Genomic DNA, 19342 nt, shown 5'->3' on the forward strand with positions numbered 1-19342 from the left:
GTAATGCTTAAAAATTTGGAAAACTTATTTCTTGAATAATTATACAAATAATGACATTCACCAAACTATATAAAATAAATTCTATGTTTTAGCCATAGTTCGAAAATTGAAAAATTTTAAATTAATACAGCTTGATTGGATCAAGTTTGAAATTGATTTTGATAGCTTTCTGATTTCATATATGGCTTGATTGGTTGAGTGAGCATCTTATGCCTATTAGATCCAACTAAGCCAACTAGACTTAGTGGAGTTTTGAGTTAATTCTCATAATCAGAAATGGAATTGTTTAAAACAATGGTCCAAAGTACAAATTAAAGAAGAAAATTTTCTAGCTATAATACTACTAAAATAAATAAAATGTACTTACAATCCATGCTGTTCAAACAACATGCTCTTGGATTTCATCAACTGTACATTCCACTGGCTCAATACACAGAGTGTCTATTTCTGGAACTTGAGGGGTTATCAATCTAGTGATACCAGTTCCATCAGGAAATATCCAATGAAAGTTACATTCCAATGTGTCAAGTTTTGAGTTAAAATGTACTTACAATCCATGCTGTTCGATGTCTTCATAAACATTGCCTTCCACTAGTTCATTATGCTGAGTGTCTATGACTGGAACTTGAGTGACATCAGTTCCATCAGCAAGTAGTGAATGAAGAGCTTGAGTATGTGTGGCGGGAAATAGAGGAAATCCCCAATGCTCCAATGGTTTAAGTTTGTAAAGGAATTTAAGGGCAAGTCTTGATCTTTCTTCAAGTTGCATAATTGGGCTATCAACAAGATGGTTGAATAAGGCAACTGGAAGTTGAGAGAGAATAAAGTGCAACATATCCACAAATAATTGCTCTATCTGCCCCTGAGATAGATGATTTTGTACCATGATAAGTTTACAGATGATTTGTATATGTTGAATTACATCATCACATTCAAAAATCGAACGAAAGGAAGTTCTCATGGATATTTCTTTTATTTCTTCAATAATCCCACGTGCACAACATAAGTCCAATTGAGATTGAGACCATCCCTAGATTTCTTTACCAATGGTTTAACGAATTTCGTATGGAACCAATGACAGTTGGATTCCCTGAACATCCACAATTCTTTTGCCATTTCGTGTTTTCTTCTATCAGAGCCATACCTTGAATATAGTGTCTTTTCAATGAAACAAATGATTTCAAAAACTTCGCCTAAGGTACGAATTAAAGAGTCAGTCAAGATATCTGGTAGTGCAATGGTGATTACTCTTATAAAGACTACCACTAAAAGTAAAGATATTCTATTTAAATGAATATCTTTGTAGGTAATAATAATTGACTCTTGAGATGGAGCAGTTTCGGAAAAGAGTTGGATGAGATGAGTTGACTTAGAATCTCTTTTACATTTCTTCTCCCATCTTTCTAGTTCTTTAACAGAGTTTTGCTTTTCCCATTCTGACATATCTACATGATCTGTGTCTTCACTGTTTCTTTCTCTTCCAAAACAGAATTTAGTGATTTTCAGCAGGCATGAGGGCATCTTGAATAAAAAACTTAAGATTACAGAAAACACCATCAATATCTTGATTATTATATCCGCAAGCCATGTAAGAGTTTGAAAGATTAACATGAAGAATGACAGAATGTGGAGGTTTGAAAAGGTTGATAAAACCCAAGAACACGGAATGTCGAACTTGTCCAAAGTTGATAGAACCCAGGAAGGAGGGACCAAATAATCATCATAAAAAGTGTCCTTTCCAAATGGGTTGTACTCAAACACTTTAAATGATGTCAACCATCTCAATACAGTGGCTATACTCCCTACCAAGACAGTGAGAAACTGAGTCACAACAACCAACCACATTGACCATTTATAATCGGAAAGGCCACATTGAAATTCTACCTTCTTAAGAACAACGGACCGTAATGCAGCTTCTGATAAAACTATTGCACAAATTGCAGAAAGCATGCAAATACTTAAGCAAAATGAGAAAGAAACAAGGAGTTCAAATTGAGGGCCACTTTCATGGCTGGACTTATAAAATGACTCCATCTTACGAATCATACTTTCACAGTCAGAATTTTGTGATTTCAAGAATTCAAGATCAGCAGTAAAAGAAGAGTGAGGAGTAGCAAACCACAACGCAGTAAGCAATAGTAACATGCAAGACATGATTATTACATGTTCTAAAATGAATGAGAAGATTACACCAGTGGCCATCTGTATACAGATATTGACAAGAACAGTTACTACAAAGATGCTCAAAGCCATCAAGTTTGGAAAACGTTCAGATTCACTCTGAGTTGCAAGAGAAAGGGAGAAAAAACTCATACAAATGCATATTAAGACAGTACCAGTCAATTTGGATAGTTGATCTTGGGCACTAGGCATATAAGTGGTGAGATCAACAGGGAGTTTTGAAGCAATTGCAAGAAGAGTAATTGTAACGGAGTTGAGTGGGAAAAATCGACATCGTATCCATGGCTTAGTATGACGTAATCCATGAAATATATCACAAATCATAAATATAAGACATAACAAAGAACCTGCCGCTATGTATAGGCCAATGATTGGCATCGGGGAAGAATACTTGTCATCGTCCGATGTTACATTCAAACAAAATGGTTTCCCCATTTTTCCTTCTTCTGGTTCAGTTAATAAGTAATTTTGTTGTTCATCTTCTCCTCTTCCTCCTCCTCCTTATATAATCTGAATCAAGGTAAAGGGTAAAGACACTGTACATAGATTCCCCAATTAAAAAACTAATTTTGTACAGCTGTTAGAGGGGATTCCTTTCAATAGGTGTATATGGCTGTCCATCGATTGGATTACACTTAAAATTCAATCCATTCCAATTAGATAACTTTAAGTATTAATTCCATTTTATAATCTAACAAGTAACATGTGAGAAATTATTAATATATATATATAAATTATAAGATATGAATTTTGTGTAGATATAATCAAATGGGGTTAATTTTTTCTGATTTTGACCTGATCAAAATATCATCAGATCAGATTGGTCTTAAATCGACTCCAATTTGATTGAATGCGATCCAATGACAGCTCTGCAATAAAGATGTCTTTATTCAAAATCTAATGTTCCTTTGATATCTACCAACAATTATAACTGCATATTGGAAAAGGTAAGTAGTTTGTTTTCTTTGTTCCTCCTTTTTCTTTTGGAATTAATTATTAATGCAAGATTTAGATCAAAACTCAACTCTTGAGATGTCATAGAATTGGAAAGCAGAGTGATTAGATGATGAATTGGCACCCTTCTGTGGTTTTCGATCCATCTCTGTATGTCTTCCTCACAGATTCTTTGTATCCACTAATCCACATACATACCAACTATTTCATTGCATCTTTGTTTACAAAAACACACAGTTTAATGATTTCCACCGCACGTTCCATAAGCGAAACTAATACTAAAGTTAAAGCAAAACCCTTTCTAGCATACACCTTTTCCTCTACATTGCTGTTGCACTAGCACAATCATAGAGATGCTTATTAAGGACAATCGATTAATTTTTTCACCACTAATAGGAAAAATAAATTCTAGCTAACTATCAAACTCAACTCAATTACATCAATGACTCATTAACTTGTCAAGTTTTGGATAATTCACAATGATGTATGCCCTAATTGATGAAGCTACCTCTCCAATGAAGCTTGAAATGATGTGTTGTAGACATGCATAGGATTCTCTTCATTATTTGCTTAGCATGTCATTAAAAAATTTCAATCCATTGCTTCTTGTCCCACATTATGCCATCTAATTGTTATTGGATGCTTAATCCTAAAAATAGTGAAGTCCTAATTACTTCCTAATTGGATTAAGAATCCTAAGTATGTTAACACTCTCTTTTGCCACAACTTCAACATCATAACCGAATTAGAGTTATTTGCGATCAAAGATTCTATAAACGATTTCAAAACTCTTTTAGTCCCATAGCCTTTTGAGTCATCTTTCCAATGCCTTTGGAATCGTTGAATTCCAAGTTTGTATGACAAAGTTATGCCCAAATTACTATAGGCTATGTATGATCCTCCTCGATCAAAAACTTAAAACAACCACTATGAAATTTAGAATTTCATATATAGAAAACACATTCCTTTTCATGGTCTGAAAAATTAACATGAGGCCCATTCTAGAGATTTTAAAGAGTGACAGACTGCAAAGCTTTATCAAAGTTGATGAAACCTAAGAAGGAAGGCAAAAGTAAAAATTTTGAAAATTTTGTTTCTTCTGTTATTTCACTCTCAAAAATATATTTGGCTGCAAACAATAGTCTTGGTATGGTGCCTATACTACCTATAAGGACAATGAGAATCTAAGTGACAACCACCATCCACATTGACAATTTATAATTGGAAACACCCCATCGAAACGCTACTTTTTTTAAAAACAATCGACAGAAATGTAGCTTGTGAGACAATCAGTGTGCAAAGTGCGGAAAACATGCTAATACCACAGTTCAACATGGATATGTCGAGTACTATGTCAGTGTTGTATCTATTAGGGAATATATAAAATGATTTCAATCTTTGTATCATACACCTACCCTCTGAATTTAGAGGGTCATTCCTTTTAAGTTGATTATCAATGCTAGAAGAGGAGGAAATAACAAATGGGTGATGGAAATCAAAGATGAACCAAAGCATTGTGAGTGATAGTAGCATGTAGGACATGATTATGACATATTTTACAATGAATGAGAAGAGCACACATGTGAAATTTGTATACAAACATTGACAATCACGGTTACTACATTGATGCTTAAGGAGAGCATGTTTGAAAGGTATTCAGAATAATTTTGATTTACAAGCAAAGTCAAGAATAAACTCATAGAGACACATATTAAGATAGGGCCATTAAGCTTGGATAATTAGTCCTGACCAGAAGGCATTGAATAGGTGAGTTTTACCGAGAGTTTTGAAGCAATTGCGAGAAGAGTTAATGTAAGGGAGTTGAGTGGGAAGAATCGACAAGGTATCCATGGCTTCCTATTATGCAGTCCGTGCAATACATCACATATCATAAAATATAAGACAAACAAAAGCACTTGTCGCTATGTATAGGCCAATTATCGGCACTGGGGAAGAATACTTGTCATCATCCATTACATTCAAACAAAATGGTTTTCCCATTTTACCTTACTTGGGTTCAACAAATAATTTTTTGTTATCCATTTCCGTCTAATGGATCATATACAATTTAGACTTGGTACATATATAATAGAGACAAAGCATTTTAACCCACCAGGGACTAGCTGAGATGGTAAGGGCTAATGGTTTGTCATACCTTTGAGTCTTCCCTTCCACATAAAGTGATTATATTTAATTTAAAAATTTATTTTCAGTCCTTTTCAATATCAATTTTTAATTGGATGCCAATTACCTGATGGAAGCCCATCCTTTTCAAATTTAAACTTTAATTTTTGGGGGGGCATTTAGTCTATATTATATTATATTTTATAACACATCATTGTTGAACAACCAACCTTACTTTACATTCAAGAAACCTTGCAACTTGATGATTTTTTAATGATTAGAGCTTTGGCTTCATAAAAGAAATATGAATATCTTTTGGTTTTAACAACTGAAGACTAAGTTGAATATGTTGTGGATCTCGATGAGTCTGAAACTTTTTCTTTAAATTTGTCTTTATAAACTCGGCCAGTAGTCTATGGAATTTTGAGTTACATTATTTTTAAATTTACCTTTTTGAAGTATTATTTGGAGTAGGTGGATAATTTTTTTTTTTTGAAATGTCAACAAGGTTAAGGCAGACCCAGACCAGCTACAACCTCAGGAAAGGACAACCCCTTTTATCCTGGGAAAGAAGAGAAACGAGGGAAGGCGAAGATCCACAAACAATCTTCAAACAACCCAAAGAAAAAAAGAAAAGATGCAAGGTAATCAGCCACCTTGTTGGCTTCTCTAAAAACATGCAAAAAACTAACATCATTGAAATCAGCTAATAAGCTCTTGATTGACACAACCAAGTGCTGAACGTACCAAGGGGAGTTCCATCTACCATTTAGAATCTTAATAGCCATAATGGAGTCCGATTGAACTTGAATTTTAGAGAATCCTTTGGATCTAGCAAACTGTAACCCATGAAGAATACCTTGCATCTCATGGTAAATAACCGAATTTGGGTCTTCACACCCAGCTATAGCAACCACAACCTCACCATCTTGGTCTCGAATGACCGCCTCATAGCCTCCTCTAGTTTTTGAATACGATCCATCAGTGTTAAGGGCATACACTCCTTGATTTGGTTTCAACCAAGAGCAAAAAATAATAGGCTTGTGAACAAATGTGGCTTTGGTACCCCATGCATTCAAGAAGGATCTGTTGTAGTCGGAGTCTTCTATCTCGGTCAAGGTGTCTTCAAACTTAATCTGAACATCTTCAACAATTTTTCGAAGCACTTGATCCGGGCCATTGAATTTGTCTTGGTAGATCCTATTACATCTTTCCTTCCAAACGTGGTAAATAAATGCACAAAAGGCCACCTTCTTAATTCTTTGGATAGGAGCACCTCCTTTAAAGCTTATGGCAGCCCACTCTACTTCATCGGCCACTCTCCAACCACTCTACTCACTAGGCACTTCTTAAGAATTTCGGTCCATATCCATTTCGCAAATTGGCAGCCACTAAGAATGTGGTTGGTGTCTTCTTCTTGGGTTCTGCAAAGGCAACAAGTCGCATCAACAGCTAAGCCCCAAAATTTGAGTTTCTTGAAGGTTTTTAGTCTACCTTTGAGGGCAAGCCAAACTATAAAACTCTGTCTAGGAATGCTGCTACTGTTCCAAACCATGTTCTCCCAAACAGGTTGATTAGAATGGGAAGACAAATGTTTCCGCTGAACTAACCGAGTATAAGCCATCTGCATTGCCCTTCCAAATTACTCGATTCGGAACTCCATCAATGATGGGAATCTGACCAAGGAAGGGAGAGATATCGAACAAAAGGGACTCTCTCCCCATAGGAATGCTCCAACTACCATTCCTAATGATGGCTGAAACCATAGCTTTGGGACCAACTAACGAATCACGGGCTAGATCTTCGGGAAAACTAGCATTTAAGATTCCTAATGTTTTCTTGGATGTATGTTTTGAGAAGTACTGTTAGAAGTACTTTTGATAGAGTTTCGTGTTTGGGAACTATTTTGAATTCTGTTAAAATGACCAAAATACCTTTCACTACAGGAAAATCGGTATATAGCGACGGGATTTAGCGACGGTATATTTTCATCCGTCGGTGTAGAAGACTTATAGCGACGGATCAAAAATAAGTTCGTCGGTAAAGAGTTGATTTTCCTGATTTTTTTTTCCATCTCCTTTCATTTTCTGTATGTAAACGAAAAACCTTATTTCTCTGTTTTCCCAACCGAACGAAAACAGCGATTCTTTTTTTCCCTCTCCTTTCATCCTTCGTTTCTATTTCCCTTGAATACAAAATCTCTCTCTCTCTTCTTCTTCTCTTGTTTCGAGCTCGTTTTCTCCTTTTCAAGCTCTGTTACTGCTGGAGACAAAGATTCAAAGCCAGATTTCTCAAAAGCAACAACAAAGATCGGTAATCTATCCTTTTTCTTACTTCGATTTATTTTTCTCTTTTATAAACTATTGCATTAAAGATCATTCTGTTCTTCTCTTCTCTTCTCTTCGATCGTCTCTTAAACTCTTAGGTCTCTTAATGCTTCTTGCATTTATTTTATTTTATTTTATAATAAAACACAAAATCCTATTTTGATTTATTTTCTACTTAGATTCTGTCTTTTTAAGCTTATTTTCTAATAGTTTTCTTGATTAAAATCTGAGATTTAGAAGCATTTAATCTGATTTTATTTTTTAAGTTTTCGTGAGTCGAAATTAAAGATCGGTCTCTTTGCTTCTTCTCAGACAAGATCTTTTTTTTTTTTTTTTACATTTTTGGCGCATGTTAGCAACTTCAATCGAAGATTCTTTAAATCGAATGGCTCTATTTTACTGCCATTTTTATTTTTTGGAGCAAGTTAGATCGAGCGCGAGAGAGAGAGAGAGAGAGAGAGGGAAAATGGTTGATGTTCGTTTTTTCCCCTTCTGAGGAGGAGAAAATGAAAGGCACGAAGTGATCGATTAATGAGAAGCCATCGACTTTGTCCGAATAGAAATTAGGGTCTGCCACCATAATGTCCAATAGTTTCTGTCTTTAAAACACCTGGGCGAGATAGACATTGTGAATCGTCTCAACATGTTTGATTTTACTACTGGTTCGATTGGATTCTCAAATTTTTTTAGCTCACTTGTTTCTAAAGTCTCAAGTACAAAGGAGTCGGGTCTTTTAATGTTTTGTTTTTGTGTAATCTAACAACATGATTGGTCAAATTCTATGGTTTAATCTAAATAGTAGATCCGGATCTTAAGATTACTTGTTTGTTTTTTCATCATGGATGGTTAATAGTTTTTCTTCATCATTATAGATGCTATATGGTGAAATATCATCCATTTGTATGTCTATATGGATTACATTATATTTAAATACTGTGTGTATGTGTTCAAGGCGGATGCTAGTCATCATGCTTGTTGGCAGTTGGCAGTCTAGCACTAGGCGCAATTCATGGTTACTTATATTGTGCATATGTTCTGTTCTGCATACAAGTTGAACTCTTCGTACACACTTAAATATAAATTGCTCCGATAGATCATTTCAACAATTTTATTTCCTTCATGCACATTAGGTATAAATAGCTTCAATAGAATAATTTCACCCCCCTTAACCACGTTTTGAAGTCTGACTAACTCATATTTCTACTTAAAGAGGCCTATGGGTTTAACATAAAACCAATCATAGAATAATGAATGACTCTACTCTAGTAGGTCTAGGGTGGAAGAAAAGGATGGCCCTCTTTCATTCTTCTCATAATTGAATGTTTAACAAACATATTTCGCATCCATTTCTTTGCTTGGAGGATATTTTGGTAAACTTGATGGCTCACAGGCATAAGGCTTTGTGAATCTAGTAACACATTGTAAAGTATCTTACAGCATAAATTTTACAGTACGTAAGCTTGATATCGTGTCGCAATCTCATACACAAGTTCCTTTCTACACTTATTTTCAGTCTCATAAGAAGGTAGGGCACTCCTTTCAGAGAGACTGGACAAAAGCTATAAATTCATGATGATCTGTTATAATAATTTGGTTGTTTTCCCCCCTGACTGCACTGGGAATGAAAGGCAATATCAGGTTAAGACAACCATAAAGCAGAAATAACTACGGTTCTCAAACTAGTAATCTTAACAGTTAAAGTAGATAATATTATTAGTGAGGTGTACCTAATGAATATAAATCATTGGCACTGTTCAGTATGAATATATTAATTGATACCCTGTTCAGTAAACTCGGTTGGTACCCGTGAATGTACATTGGCATGATACCTTGGTTCATGGACTCATAGGTACACATAATTTAAGCCTTTAAAGTTTAAAGTAGAATATTTCTCTGGTGGACCAATACATGTTTCAAGGAAAATTTCAGTGTCTATTGTGTGGTTGAATGAGATGGGAAGTTTCCTAGGGATTTCCTAAGGTAATATTCCTTGGTTTTGCTTCACGTCAACTGTTTTAGAAATTGAACAGGTTTGGTCAAAAAATCAGCTTCGATTGTTGTTTTGTACTAATTACTGAACTTCCGATTCACAAATTTGCATTCTTTTTCGTTTCAAATTAACATTCTTGTGATATGTTCTTTTGTGTATGTGACTATGTGTTATTGGTTTAAAGGTGACGTCGTCGTAAGGTGGACATGCCAATAGATAAAAGTTGGATTCAGTTGCCTAGAAGTACCCTTGAGTATGATGAAGGAGTTATTAAGTTCTTAGATTTTGCATTTTCTCGTTCAAGGTTTGGTAACATGATTAAGTGTCCATGCGTCAGATGTCTCAATGCGATTTTAAAGGATCGAGATAACGTGCATGGTGACTTATTATGGTATGGGATGAATAAACATTATACTCGTTGGACTTACCATGGTGAGATATTTGAAGATGAAGATAATAGTGATGAGTCTGAAAAGGGTGATGATATGCAAGGGATGTTACAAGATGTATTCGGAATCCCTAATTTTGATGATGAAGAGGTTAATGAGTTAAATGATGATGGTCCGGATGAGCCAAACGATGATGCAAACAAGTTTTATGAAATGTTGAAGGATGTTGAGACTGAGTTATACCCGGGTTGCACTAAATTTTCAAAACTATCTTTTATTGTAAAGTTGTTACACCTGAAATGTCTTAACGGATGGAGTAATAAATCATTTGATATGTTGCTTGAGTTGTTAAAAGATGCATTTCCTGTTGGAGAAAAGTTACCAAAGAATTACTATGAATCGAAGAAGATTTTGCGAGGACTTGGTTTACATTACAATAAGATAGATGCGTGCCCGAATGATTGCATGTTATTTTGGAAAGAACATGAGAATGCAAATGAATGCGCAGTATGTGGTGAGTCTAGGTGGAAAACTGTTAAATGCCAATCAGTTGAAAATCCCTCTGATTCGTCTTCAAAGGAGAAGAAAATACCTGCAAAGATTTTGCGTCACTTTCCGTTGATTCCTAGGTTGAAGAGGTTGTTTATGTCTTCAAAAACAGTTGAACATATGAAATGGCACGCTGAATGTCGTATAAAAGATGGGGTAATGAGGCATCCAGCAGACTCTATGGCGTGGGAAGCTTTAGATAATAAATACCCATCATTTGGTTCTGAATCTCGGAATGTTAGACTTGGATTAGTCACTGATGGGTTCACTCCTTTTAATTACATGAGTACTCCTCACAGTACATGGCCCGTTGTTCTGATTCCGTATAACCTCCCGCCATGGATGTGTATGAAGCAAACATCTTTTATAATGTCGTTGCTTATTCCTGGTCCTAAGGCTCCCGTGAACGACATCGATGTTTACCTACAGCCATTAGTGGATGAATTGCATGAATTGTGGATAGAAGGAGTTACAACATATGATGCAGCAACAAAACAAAATTTTCGAATGCATGCAGCGGTTTTATGGACTATCAGCGACTTTCCTGCATATGCTAACTTGTCAGGATGGAGCACTAAAGGAAAACTTGCTTGTCCATCCTGCCACAAGGATACTTGTTCAATACGATTGCAAAAAGGAAATAAAGAATGTTACTTAGGACATCGTCGATTTTTACCACTTGATCATAAATTCCGACATAATAAAATGTCCTTTAATGGCAGAAATGAGTTAGGAGTTGCTCCAAAATCGTTGATAGGTGAGGAAATGTTCGATCAATTACGTGACTACGAGCAAATCATATTTGGTAAGGCAGATAAAGATAAGGATGGGAGGAAAAGAAAAAGGGATGATTGCAAATTACCGAAGAATTGGAAGAAGAAGAGCATTTTTTTCAATTTACCGTATTGGAAAGATCTTTTGTTGCGTCATAGTTTGGATGTTATGCACATTGAAAAGAATGTGTGTGAGAATGTGATCGGAACATTATTGAACATTGAGGGTTCAACAAAAGACAATTTGAAGGCCCGTCTTGATTTGCAATTAATGGGTATAAGAAAAGAACTTCACCCGATATCGAATGGGGGAAAGTTGTTACTACCACCTGCATGTTACACAATGTCTTCAGTTGAGAAAAAGAAGTTTTGTGAATGCCTGAAGGATATAAAGGTACCAGATAGTTATTCGTCTAATTTCTCAAGGTGTGTTCAAGTCAAACAATGCAAGATATTAGGGCTCAAGAGTCACGATTGTCATGTTCTAATGCAACAATTTATTCCACTTGCACTAAGAGGAATCTTGCCTAGGAATGTGTGTTTGGTTTTGATTGAATTGTCCACATTATTCAGACAATTATGTTGTAAGGTTCTAAGGATAGGGGAGTTAGAACGCCTTGAATCTCAGATTGCGCTAACACTTTGTAAAATGGAAATGATATTTCCGCCGGCTTTCTTTGATATTATGGTGCATTTACCTATTCATTTAGCCGGTGAGGCCAAGTTGGCCGGACCAGTGCAATATAGGTGGATGTATCCAATAGAAAGGTACTTGCACAGGCTAAAGTCATATGTGCGTAATAAAAATCATCCAGAAGGTTCTATTGCTGAAGGGTATCTTTGTGAAGAATCGTTGACATTTTGTTCGAGGTACTTGCATGGGATTGAAACGAGGTTCAATCGACCAGTGCGTAATAACGATGTTGTTGATGATGGTTCAAGTGAAAAATTGTCAATTTTCAAAGAAAATGGCCGTGTTATAGGAAAGGCAATCTCACAAATGTTGGGACGGAGTGAGTGGGAACAAGCTCGCCTATACGTGCTAAACAACTGTGATGAAATTGCTCCATTTGTTCGGTAAGATAAATCATTTTAAAACATTTTTATTTATATTCATAATTGATAGTAGTCCTTAATCAATGAAATTATTTATTGTACAGACAACACAAACAGATGATTAAAGACACTCATAATCACATGAGTGTTAGGGATGTGGAGCGAAAACATGTGAAGGAGTTCGCCGAATGGTTTAAACATCATGTATGTGATAAATATCATCAAAATTAACCCACTTAAATATAGTTTTAAATGTATTAATTTCATTCTTTGATCTTAATAGGTTTCACAAATGCGATTAAATGGTGAAGACGTAAATGAACAAATTTATCAGTTAGCTCTCGGCCCTTCTCATAATGTGATTTGTTTTAAGGGCTTCATTGTAAATGGCTTTAGATTTCACACCAAAGAACGAGATAGTCGGAGAAAAACTCAAAATAGTGGAGTATTTGTCTTTGCAGAAACACATAGTTTTGCAAGCGCTAAGGACACTAATTCGGTGACAGGTAATGTAGGATACTATGGCATCTTAAATGATGTTTTAGAACTGAAGTATCCAGGTGGGAATCGAGTCATACTATTCAAATGTCATTGGTGGGATGTCATAAACCGTGGGGGATTCAAGCAAGATGAATATGGTTTCAAGTGTGTGAATGTTACACGGACCTTAGCCACCAACGAACCATACATTCTTGCAAATCAAGCACAACAAGTTTTTTATATAAAAGACAACACCCATTGTGATTGGCGTGTTGTAATAAATACACAACCACGAGACTTATACAATATGGAGCCGGAAGATGATGTAGTAGCAGAACCTTTCCAAGATAATGAGTCAGGGTTGCATCAAAATGCAATCGATACAAATGATGATATTATCACTTGGAATAGGAACGATATCCAAGGAGTACTTGTCGAAGGATATGTTGATGATGATCAAGGCTTCATTAATGATGATGATGACAATTACATTTAGTATATGATTGATTGTGTAAATTGTTGTTTTTTTATAATAATAGTTCGTTTTAATAAAATGAAATTACTCTGTCATTTGATGAATATATTGATTTTAATTATCTGAGAAATTGTTGGTTAGATATGTTGCGTAGAAAATCATCCAAACAGGTGGTCCAACAGACACAGGGGAGAAATAACCCCTCAAATTCAGTCTCAGATGCATCATCTAGCATAGCTAGACCATCTATGAAAGGTGGAAATGGGAGTAGTAATACAGGTATGATATGTTTTATTAAGTTATTTATACAATGTTTGTCTAAATAAGTTTTCATTGACATATTTTTTGTTTTGTTATATTTTTTTAACCCTTTAAACAGCTTCTAGCAGCACTAGGAGGAGAGGGCCTACGCGAGGCGTAGGAAACTTTGGACAAAAAGTAGGGCAGAAGATGTTAGTAGATTGGAATGCTTATTGTCAGCCAATAGGAAAGAATTCTAGCCATTTTACACATTTCCTAGGATATGTTGTGAGGCACTCTGGTCATGCCCCATTGCAATTCAAGTCATGGACTGAGGTTCCAGAGCATGCAAAAGATTCCTTGTGGCGAGAGGTTCAGGTAAATGTAGATTACTTTATATTTTAAGTATTGTTTCATATTTTCCTTAACAATATGATATATGCTTATTATTTTTCTTGTAATGTTTATTTTTTAGAGATTTGTCGAGATTGATGATGATAAAAGAGATTGGGTAATGCTATCCATGTCAATGAAATATAAAGATTGGAAGAATGACTTAAAACAGAACTACCGACAATTCGATACGGATGAGGAAAGATTGCTCAATATTCCTAACGACGTCTCAGAAGCCGATTGGACCTGGCTCGTCCACTATTGGAGTACTCCTGACGCTCAGGTATAAATTATTAAGAATTTGTTAATTAACAACCCTTTAAAATGAATGATATTATTATAATTTTATGAAATTTGTGTAGGTTGTATCCAAGAGGAACAGTGTGAATAGGAAAAATCAAGTAATCAAATATGTTGGGGGGACAAAAAGTTGTGCTCAATATCGTCATGAATTGGTGCGTATCTAATATCGGTCATTTTGATTATATCACTATCTTCTAATATTCAATGTGATTTATGACATATATTTAATATGATTATGTTTGTGTTACTAAAGGGTGAGGGTAGAGAACCAGGTAATTTACCTACTCGAGCTGAAGTCTTTAGGAAAACCCATACTAGAAAAAATGGGTCACCATCTGATCCTAAGTCGGCTGAGCTTATGGTATGTAATCTTAAATAAATTTTAATATAATACCAAATAAATAAATTTTAATAAGTTCATACTAATTAGTTCATTTTTGTTGTATAGGCTAAAATGAAAATGGATCACGAAAAAAGTGGTGGATCAGATTCTACGCCTATAGGCGAAAAGATATTCACTGACGCGTTTGGACCAGATGGGCATGGTCGAGTGCGTACTTATGGTCTAGGCCCGACACCGAAATCAGTTTTTGGCTCCTCTTCTCGTTCATCTCGTCCTAGTTATGCCGAGATGCAATCTCAGTTGACCAGTCTACAACAAACGTTAGAGGAAAATAAAAGAGAACATGAAGAGAGGTTTGTTGAGATGCAGAATCAAATGCAAAGTCAAATCCAGAGTCAGGTGCAAGAGCAAATAGCGCAGTACTTCCGCACCATGTTTCCAGACGGTCATCCTCCTAGCCAGGGATTATGAGACTTTTTCTATATGCTTATTTGTCTTTCCCATGACATTTAGCTTTTTTTGTATTATCTTCGTACAATACTTAGACTATATTAGATAACTCTGCATGTATTAAGTAAAACCTTTTTTAACTCTGCATGTATTAAGTAAAACATTTTTAACTTTGTATGTATTAGGTAAAACCTTTTTAACTCCGCCAATGTAAAATTAACGTTTTACATAGCCGGTCCCAAGCCCGGATAAAGGAGGAGGGAGAAGGTATGTCATGTTTGTGAGTTTGGGGTCTCCAGTTCTAGGTATTTTTCTCTCGTATAATTATTGGTGCAATGTTTGTGAGTGGTGAGTACAGGGAAGAAGAGTATATGGGTGTGTGGAGTATTCCAACAAGTGAGCTTGTATGGGACAGGGATTGCTTATACAGTTACATCTGCCATCAGCATGAGGTATGTTGATAACTTCACCTCAACTACCTTTAATTTTCTTTCACTTTGAATCTTTGATGGATTAATCTTGAACACTATTGCCTTTATGGATTTTTCTGTTTTGAATTCTTGATTCTTGTAGTATATGGTTTTTGTTGAGACAGAATTTTTAAACTATTTCGGTTTGGAGACCCATTTTGTTCTAAACTTGAAATTATCCTTGTTATTACAGGTTCACCAAGATATGACTGCTCCATTGCCCCATTATTTCATATATACAGGCCACAATTCCTATCTGACAGGGAATCAGCTCAGCAGTGATTGCCGTGATGTCCCAATCATAAAGGCACTGAAGAGTGGGGTAAGAGTAATTGAGCTGGATTTATGGCCAAATTCTTCGGAAGATGATGTGAATGTTCTTCATGGAAGGTACTGAGTTTGTGCAAAGAGATCAAACTAACATTTAAAAAATTTGGGGAAAATAGGGAACAGGGCTCACAAGATTTAGGTCTGCTAAACGAATGTTGAGTGTTGAATGAACAACAAAGCCTTATCCCAAAGATTTAGGTCTGCTAAACGAATCATGTCAAATTTTCTCTCTTCTAAGCTTTAATTGCATTTGGGTTGATGAAACACTAATTTGCTATGCTGTCTCACTTTAGCAACATATCTGCATCTTTAGGTGCCTTGTTTAATTTAGTCCCATTGTTACTTTTTTATTTCTGTGTTCTGATATACCTATGTGCTCTTATATGCAATGTCCTTTTTGGTATCATTTTTATTGGTAATATTTATTTATGAGATATCTTTTAACATCCGTAGTCTTTTGTTTTTTATTTATGTCAAGATATTTCTTGACTAGATTCAATCCTTTTACATGATTGCAGTTTCCACAGCATAACTTAACTGTGGAAGCAGTGTGGCCTGGACTTTTTGTTGATAAGCTTGGCACATATTGGGATGTGCCACTGTTGATGCATATTGATTTATCTTCCATTGCTTCTGATTCTGGCTCAAGCTATCATATTTGTGTACACAATAACAGTGGGGCCCCAAAGCAGTTTGATGGTGATCAGAATGGTCGAATACCTCGTAGTCTACTTCCTGGTTTGTGTGCCAAAGCTGCCTTTTCCATTAAGAAGAGTATTGATATTTGGAGAAGTAAAGTAGGCAAGTTGAAAATGGTGCAACCATTTGACATATTTCTCTCAGATCCGCATGTTTCATCCCTTACCAGTGCCATAAGAATGGCTCTCATCAATGTGCCGGGCACGACAGTTTGGTCTGTCCCCCAGTCGAAGTGCATTTTTTTCTCACCTATGAGATGAGGCTGCTGAGATGGAGCAATGGAAAGAAAGATAAAATGAGAAATGAACGCATTCATGAGAATGTAAGAGTGGCCCAAATAAGCGTTAAACTGACAAAAGTTGATTGAGATGGTTTTGTGCGGTAAAGGCCAATTACAGCCCCAGTTAGAAGGAATGTGCAAGTTGAAATTTCTAGAAGAGCATAAGGAAGGCCCAAAAGAATGCAATTTGAGTACCAAGGGAGGATATGAACATAAATGCAGTCACAGAAAATGTGGATTTAGATAGTGTCAAGTGTATGAATGATTTTGCAAAGTCGACCCCAAATTGTTGGGGGTAAGGCCTCTAGGAGGTTTTGAGTCCCATCCCATCTCCAATGCATTGAATATCTATCTAACAGGGAGAGAGAACAGTAGCTTGAGTGATTCCTGGATTTATTGTTCGCCCTCCCAAGCTTCAAATTTATGTATTGCACAAGCTCATTGATATTCTTAGTAGGCCTCTCTTAGGAGGTAGTCCAGGCAATTTGCCCCAATGTCACCCTTTCTCTTCAGCAACAGGTAATGTATGTTTTCTTAGTAGGCCTCTCTTAATATTCTATTTACGGAAACCTAAATATCCTGATTGGGTTGAGAGGTTGGAAAATAACTCATACCAGAACCTGAGTCGTGACATCAACACTCACAGGTTGATTAGTCTAATAAAATGTTTTGTAGTTATATGGGTCTTCTTTATAATTGTAGGACCTTGACTACTCCAGTGGCACTCATCCACTGCTTGAGGTCTATTAAAGAGTATGCTTTTTTTGCATCTCCATACCCTGTCATAATAACTCTAGAAGACCACGTTACTCCAGATCTTCAGGCTCGAGTAGCTAAGGTAACATTTTGTATTTTATTTTATCTTTTTGTTTTGAGAGAGAATTACAAAAAATGGGTGTTTTACAAATTACAGAATCAGGTATACCAATTTTTGTAAATATCTTTTTTATGAAAATGGGTATTTTACTGCACCGGTTCCGTAATTTTTACAAAGTTCATACCCATTCTCGTAAAGGACCTTTTTTTTTTAAAGAAATATTTAACAGATTGACTTGTTTTGAATTCAGTTTTCATGATGACAAATTGTTCTTGTTTTTAGATGGTCACTGACATATTCGGTGACCTGCTGTTTTACCCCGAGTCTGAGTGTTTTGAGGAATTCCCTTCACCAGAAGCATTGAAAAATCGTAAAGACAAGGGCAGGGATTCAACCAAGGAAGAAGCATGGGAACCTGATGTAGATTCAGAGGTATGCTAAGAAATGGAATACCTCATTACACTTACCATCTTAATATCTTCCAATCACTTACTTCAAATTTTGCTCTTTTGGCTATAGAGCGAAAGTGATAGCGAAGAAAATTACTATTACACTCCCTAGTGTTCTTGACAGTACTAGGTTGTGTATGCCCTTGATTCTAAGTATGCCTTCGGCGCTCTCTGGTGCCATTTTTTTTATTTTCACAGACTTGTTCTCATTCATGCAGGTTTGACTTTGGAACATTTTATCCATCTGGAGATGATGGTTCTTGCACTATGGTTGGAGAAGGCTTAGGTGAGGGATTTAATGTAAATGTCCCTTGGGAGCATGGGAAGTGCGGTGATGCGGACTACCTCGCAGTATGGGATCATATTTTGATCCCTATTGCCAGGGCTTTCAATCCAGATATGATTCTCATTTCTGGAGGATTTGATGCAGGTTTGCTTTGTTGATTATATTTATTAACTATTACCCTTTTGAATTCTTTTTCCACGCTTATTTAGGCATTGAGGATGTACACCTGCATTGGCACAATCCTTTTGTCATTCACTACGTAGTTCTTTAGGCTGGCAGTAATATGTGTAGGTTCCCTGCAAGGTCGAAGCAACTTTACCGGTGGAAAATGAGGTAGTAGTCCCAAAAGTTTTGCCAGACCATCCTCTTCCCATGTGGCACATTTCAGCCAACATCATTGCAAACAAAAATGCAGGTTTTTCTCCTTTTTTCTAATTGATAATTAAAATGACGAAGGGCTGTTATTTGTAAGGGAAACAAGGTAGGGTGTGTATGTGAAATGGACAATGGAATATCCACTTAGTAAATGCATAGGATCCTCTATTAGATGAATGGCCTGGATTGGTCACATCACTTCCCCAACTGGCAAGAAAATGGGACCTAGTTTAGGTTGCCATGGTGGCCTCAAGTGAGTTGATTAGTCAGTATTAAAGCAGCATTTCGGGTTGGATTATAGGAGTACTGTATTAGAGCAGGTTGATTAGTCTATTTTGATCTATACTAGTGGGTGTGTGGGGGACCAAGACTTACTAGTAATTATTGACAAAGGTTTGGATCAGAGGTTTCAATAGAACTATCTTTCAAGTTGGTATTATTGCAACTTAGCAAGAACAGATGATATATGTCTCCAGTACCCCCTGTTTTACTTTCCATTATCGGTGAAATGGCCATTACGTTCTTCATTTTAACGTTGCAAAGGATTTATGGTTCACCTTTATTTGCTTGTTTGGGTCTGCATTAAAACATTTTCATTTCGTTTATTGT

The 19342-nt window shown here is 36.0% G+C and overlaps 5 protein-coding genes across 6 annotated transcripts; 3 read left to right on the plus strand and 2 right to left on the minus strand.

The window, feature by feature from the left end:
* Positions 1 to 972: 972 nt before the first annotated feature.
* On the minus strand, positions 973 to 2616 carry LOC147382206 (uncharacterized). Its single transcript, XM_086428452.1, has one exon. The coding sequence runs from the start codon at positions 2614 to 2616 to the stop codon at positions 973 to 975; it is 1644 nt and encodes a 547-aa protein (XP_086284578.1).
* A 3172-nt stretch (positions 2617 to 5788) lies between these two features.
* Positions 5789 to 6883, minus strand: LOC147382207 (uncharacterized). The gene is made up of 3 exons (XM_086428454.1): positions 6599 to 6883; positions 5952 to 6473; positions 5789 to 5866 (listed from the first exon to the last, which is right to left on the minus strand). The coding sequence occupies exons 1-3, from the start codon at positions 6881 to 6883 to the stop codon at positions 5789 to 5791; spliced, it is 885 nt and encodes a 294-aa protein (XP_086284580.1).
* Positions 6884 to 7933: 1050 nt separating this feature from the next.
* Positions 7934 to 13319, plus strand: LOC147382208 (uncharacterized). The gene is made up of 3 exons (XM_086428945.1): positions 7934 to 12364; positions 12448 to 12547; positions 12627 to 13319. The coding sequence occupies exons 1-3, from the start codon at positions 9783 to 9785 to the stop codon at positions 13317 to 13319; spliced, it is 3375 nt and encodes a 1124-aa protein (XP_086285071.1). The 5' UTR covers positions 7934 to 9782.
* A 122-nt stretch (positions 13320 to 13441) lies between these two features.
* Positions 13442 to 15187, plus strand: LOC147382209 (uncharacterized). Of its 2 annotated transcripts, XM_086428946.1 has the most exons (6): positions 13442 to 13577; positions 13678 to 13916; positions 14014 to 14214; positions 14294 to 14386; positions 14488 to 14595; positions 14683 to 15187. In XM_086428946.1, the coding sequence occupies exons 1-6, from the start codon at positions 13442 to 13444 to the stop codon at positions 15046 to 15048; spliced, it is 1143 nt and encodes a 380-aa protein (XP_086285072.1). In that variant the 3' UTR covers positions 15049 to 15187. The 2 variants fall into 2 exon arrangements, with proteins under 2 accessions (XP_086285072.1, XP_086285073.1); XM_086428947.1 differs by lacking the exon at positions 14488 to 14595.
* A 77-nt stretch (positions 15188 to 15264) lies between these two features.
* Positions 15265 to 18754, plus strand: LOC147382210 (phosphoinositide phospholipase C 6-like). Its single transcript, XM_086428948.1, has 5 exons — positions 15265 to 15479; positions 15691 to 15887; positions 17509 to 17644; positions 17906 to 18055; positions 18291 to 18754. The coding sequence occupies exons 1-5, from the start codon at positions 15363 to 15365 to the stop codon at positions 18294 to 18296; spliced, it is 606 nt and encodes a 201-aa protein (XP_086285074.1). The 5' UTR covers positions 15265 to 15362; the 3' UTR covers positions 18297 to 18754.
* The last annotated feature ends 588 nt before the right edge of the window (positions 18755 to 19342 follow it).

This window comes from Akebia trifoliata, chromosome 16 (genome assembly GCF_017979445.1).
Source record: "Akebia trifoliata isolate Shusen 1 chromosome 16, ASM1797944v1, whole genome shotgun sequence".
Lineage (NCBI taxonomy): Eukaryota > Viridiplantae > Streptophyta > Magnoliopsida > Ranunculales > Lardizabalaceae > Akebia > Akebia trifoliata.

What these genes read in the sequence shown, in the direction of transcription:
- LOC147382210 (XM_086428948.1), top strand. Translation starts at nt 15,363, where the DNA reads ATGTTTGTGAGTGGTGAGTACAGGGAAGAAGAGTATATGGGTGTGTGG. An exon ending in ACATCTGCCATCAGCATGAG is followed by an intron (nt 15,480 to 15,690) that starts GTATGTTGATAA and finishes TTGTTATTACAG; the next exon opens with GTTCACCAAGATATGACTGC. An exon ending in TTCAGGCTCGAGTAGCTAAG is followed by an intron (nt 17,645 to 17,905) that starts GTAACATTTTGT and finishes TCTTGTTTTTAG; the next exon opens with ATGGTCACTGACATATTCGG.
- LOC147382208 (XM_086428945.1), top strand. Translation starts at nt 9,783, where the DNA reads ATGCCAATAGATAAAAGTTGGATTCAGTTGCCTAGAAGTACCCTTGAG. An exon ending in GAAATTGCTCCATTTGTTCG is followed by an intron (nt 12,365 to 12,447) that starts GTAAGATAAATC and finishes TTTATTGTACAG; the next exon opens with ACAACACAAACAGATGATTA. An exon ending in CCGAATGGTTTAAACATCAT is followed by an intron (nt 12,548 to 12,626) that starts GTATGTGATAAA and finishes TGATCTTAATAG; the next exon opens with GTTTCACAAATGCGATTAAA.
- LOC147382206 (XM_086428452.1), bottom strand. Translation starts at nt 2,616, where the DNA reads ATGGGGAAACCATTTTGTTTGAATGTAACATCGGACGATGACAAGTAT.
- LOC147382209 (XM_086428946.1), top strand. Translation starts at nt 13,442, where the DNA reads ATGTTGCGTAGAAAATCATCCAAACAGGTGGTCCAACAGACACAGGGG. An exon ending in CCTTGTGGCGAGAGGTTCAG is followed by an intron (nt 13,917 to 14,013) that starts GTAAATGTAGAT and finishes TTTATTTTTTAG; the next exon opens with AGATTTGTCGAGATTGATGA. An exon ending in CTAAGTCGGCTGAGCTTATG is followed by an intron (nt 14,596 to 14,682) that starts GTATGTAATCTT and finishes TTTGTTGTATAG; the next exon opens with GCTAAAATGAAAATGGATCA.
- LOC147382207 (XM_086428454.1), bottom strand. Translation starts at nt 6,883, where the DNA reads ATGGCTTATACTCGGTTAGTTCAGCGGAAACATTTGTCTTCCCATTCT. An exon ending in AAATTCTTAAGAAGTGCCTA is followed by an intron (nt 6,474 to 6,598) that starts GTGAGTAGAGTG and finishes CACGTTTGGAAG; the next exon opens with GAAAGATGTAATAGGATCTA. An exon ending in TATTAGCTGATTTCAATGAT is followed by an intron (nt 5,867 to 5,951) that starts GTTAGTTTTTTG and finishes GGTTGTTTGAAG; the next exon opens with ATTGTTTGTGGATCTTCGCC.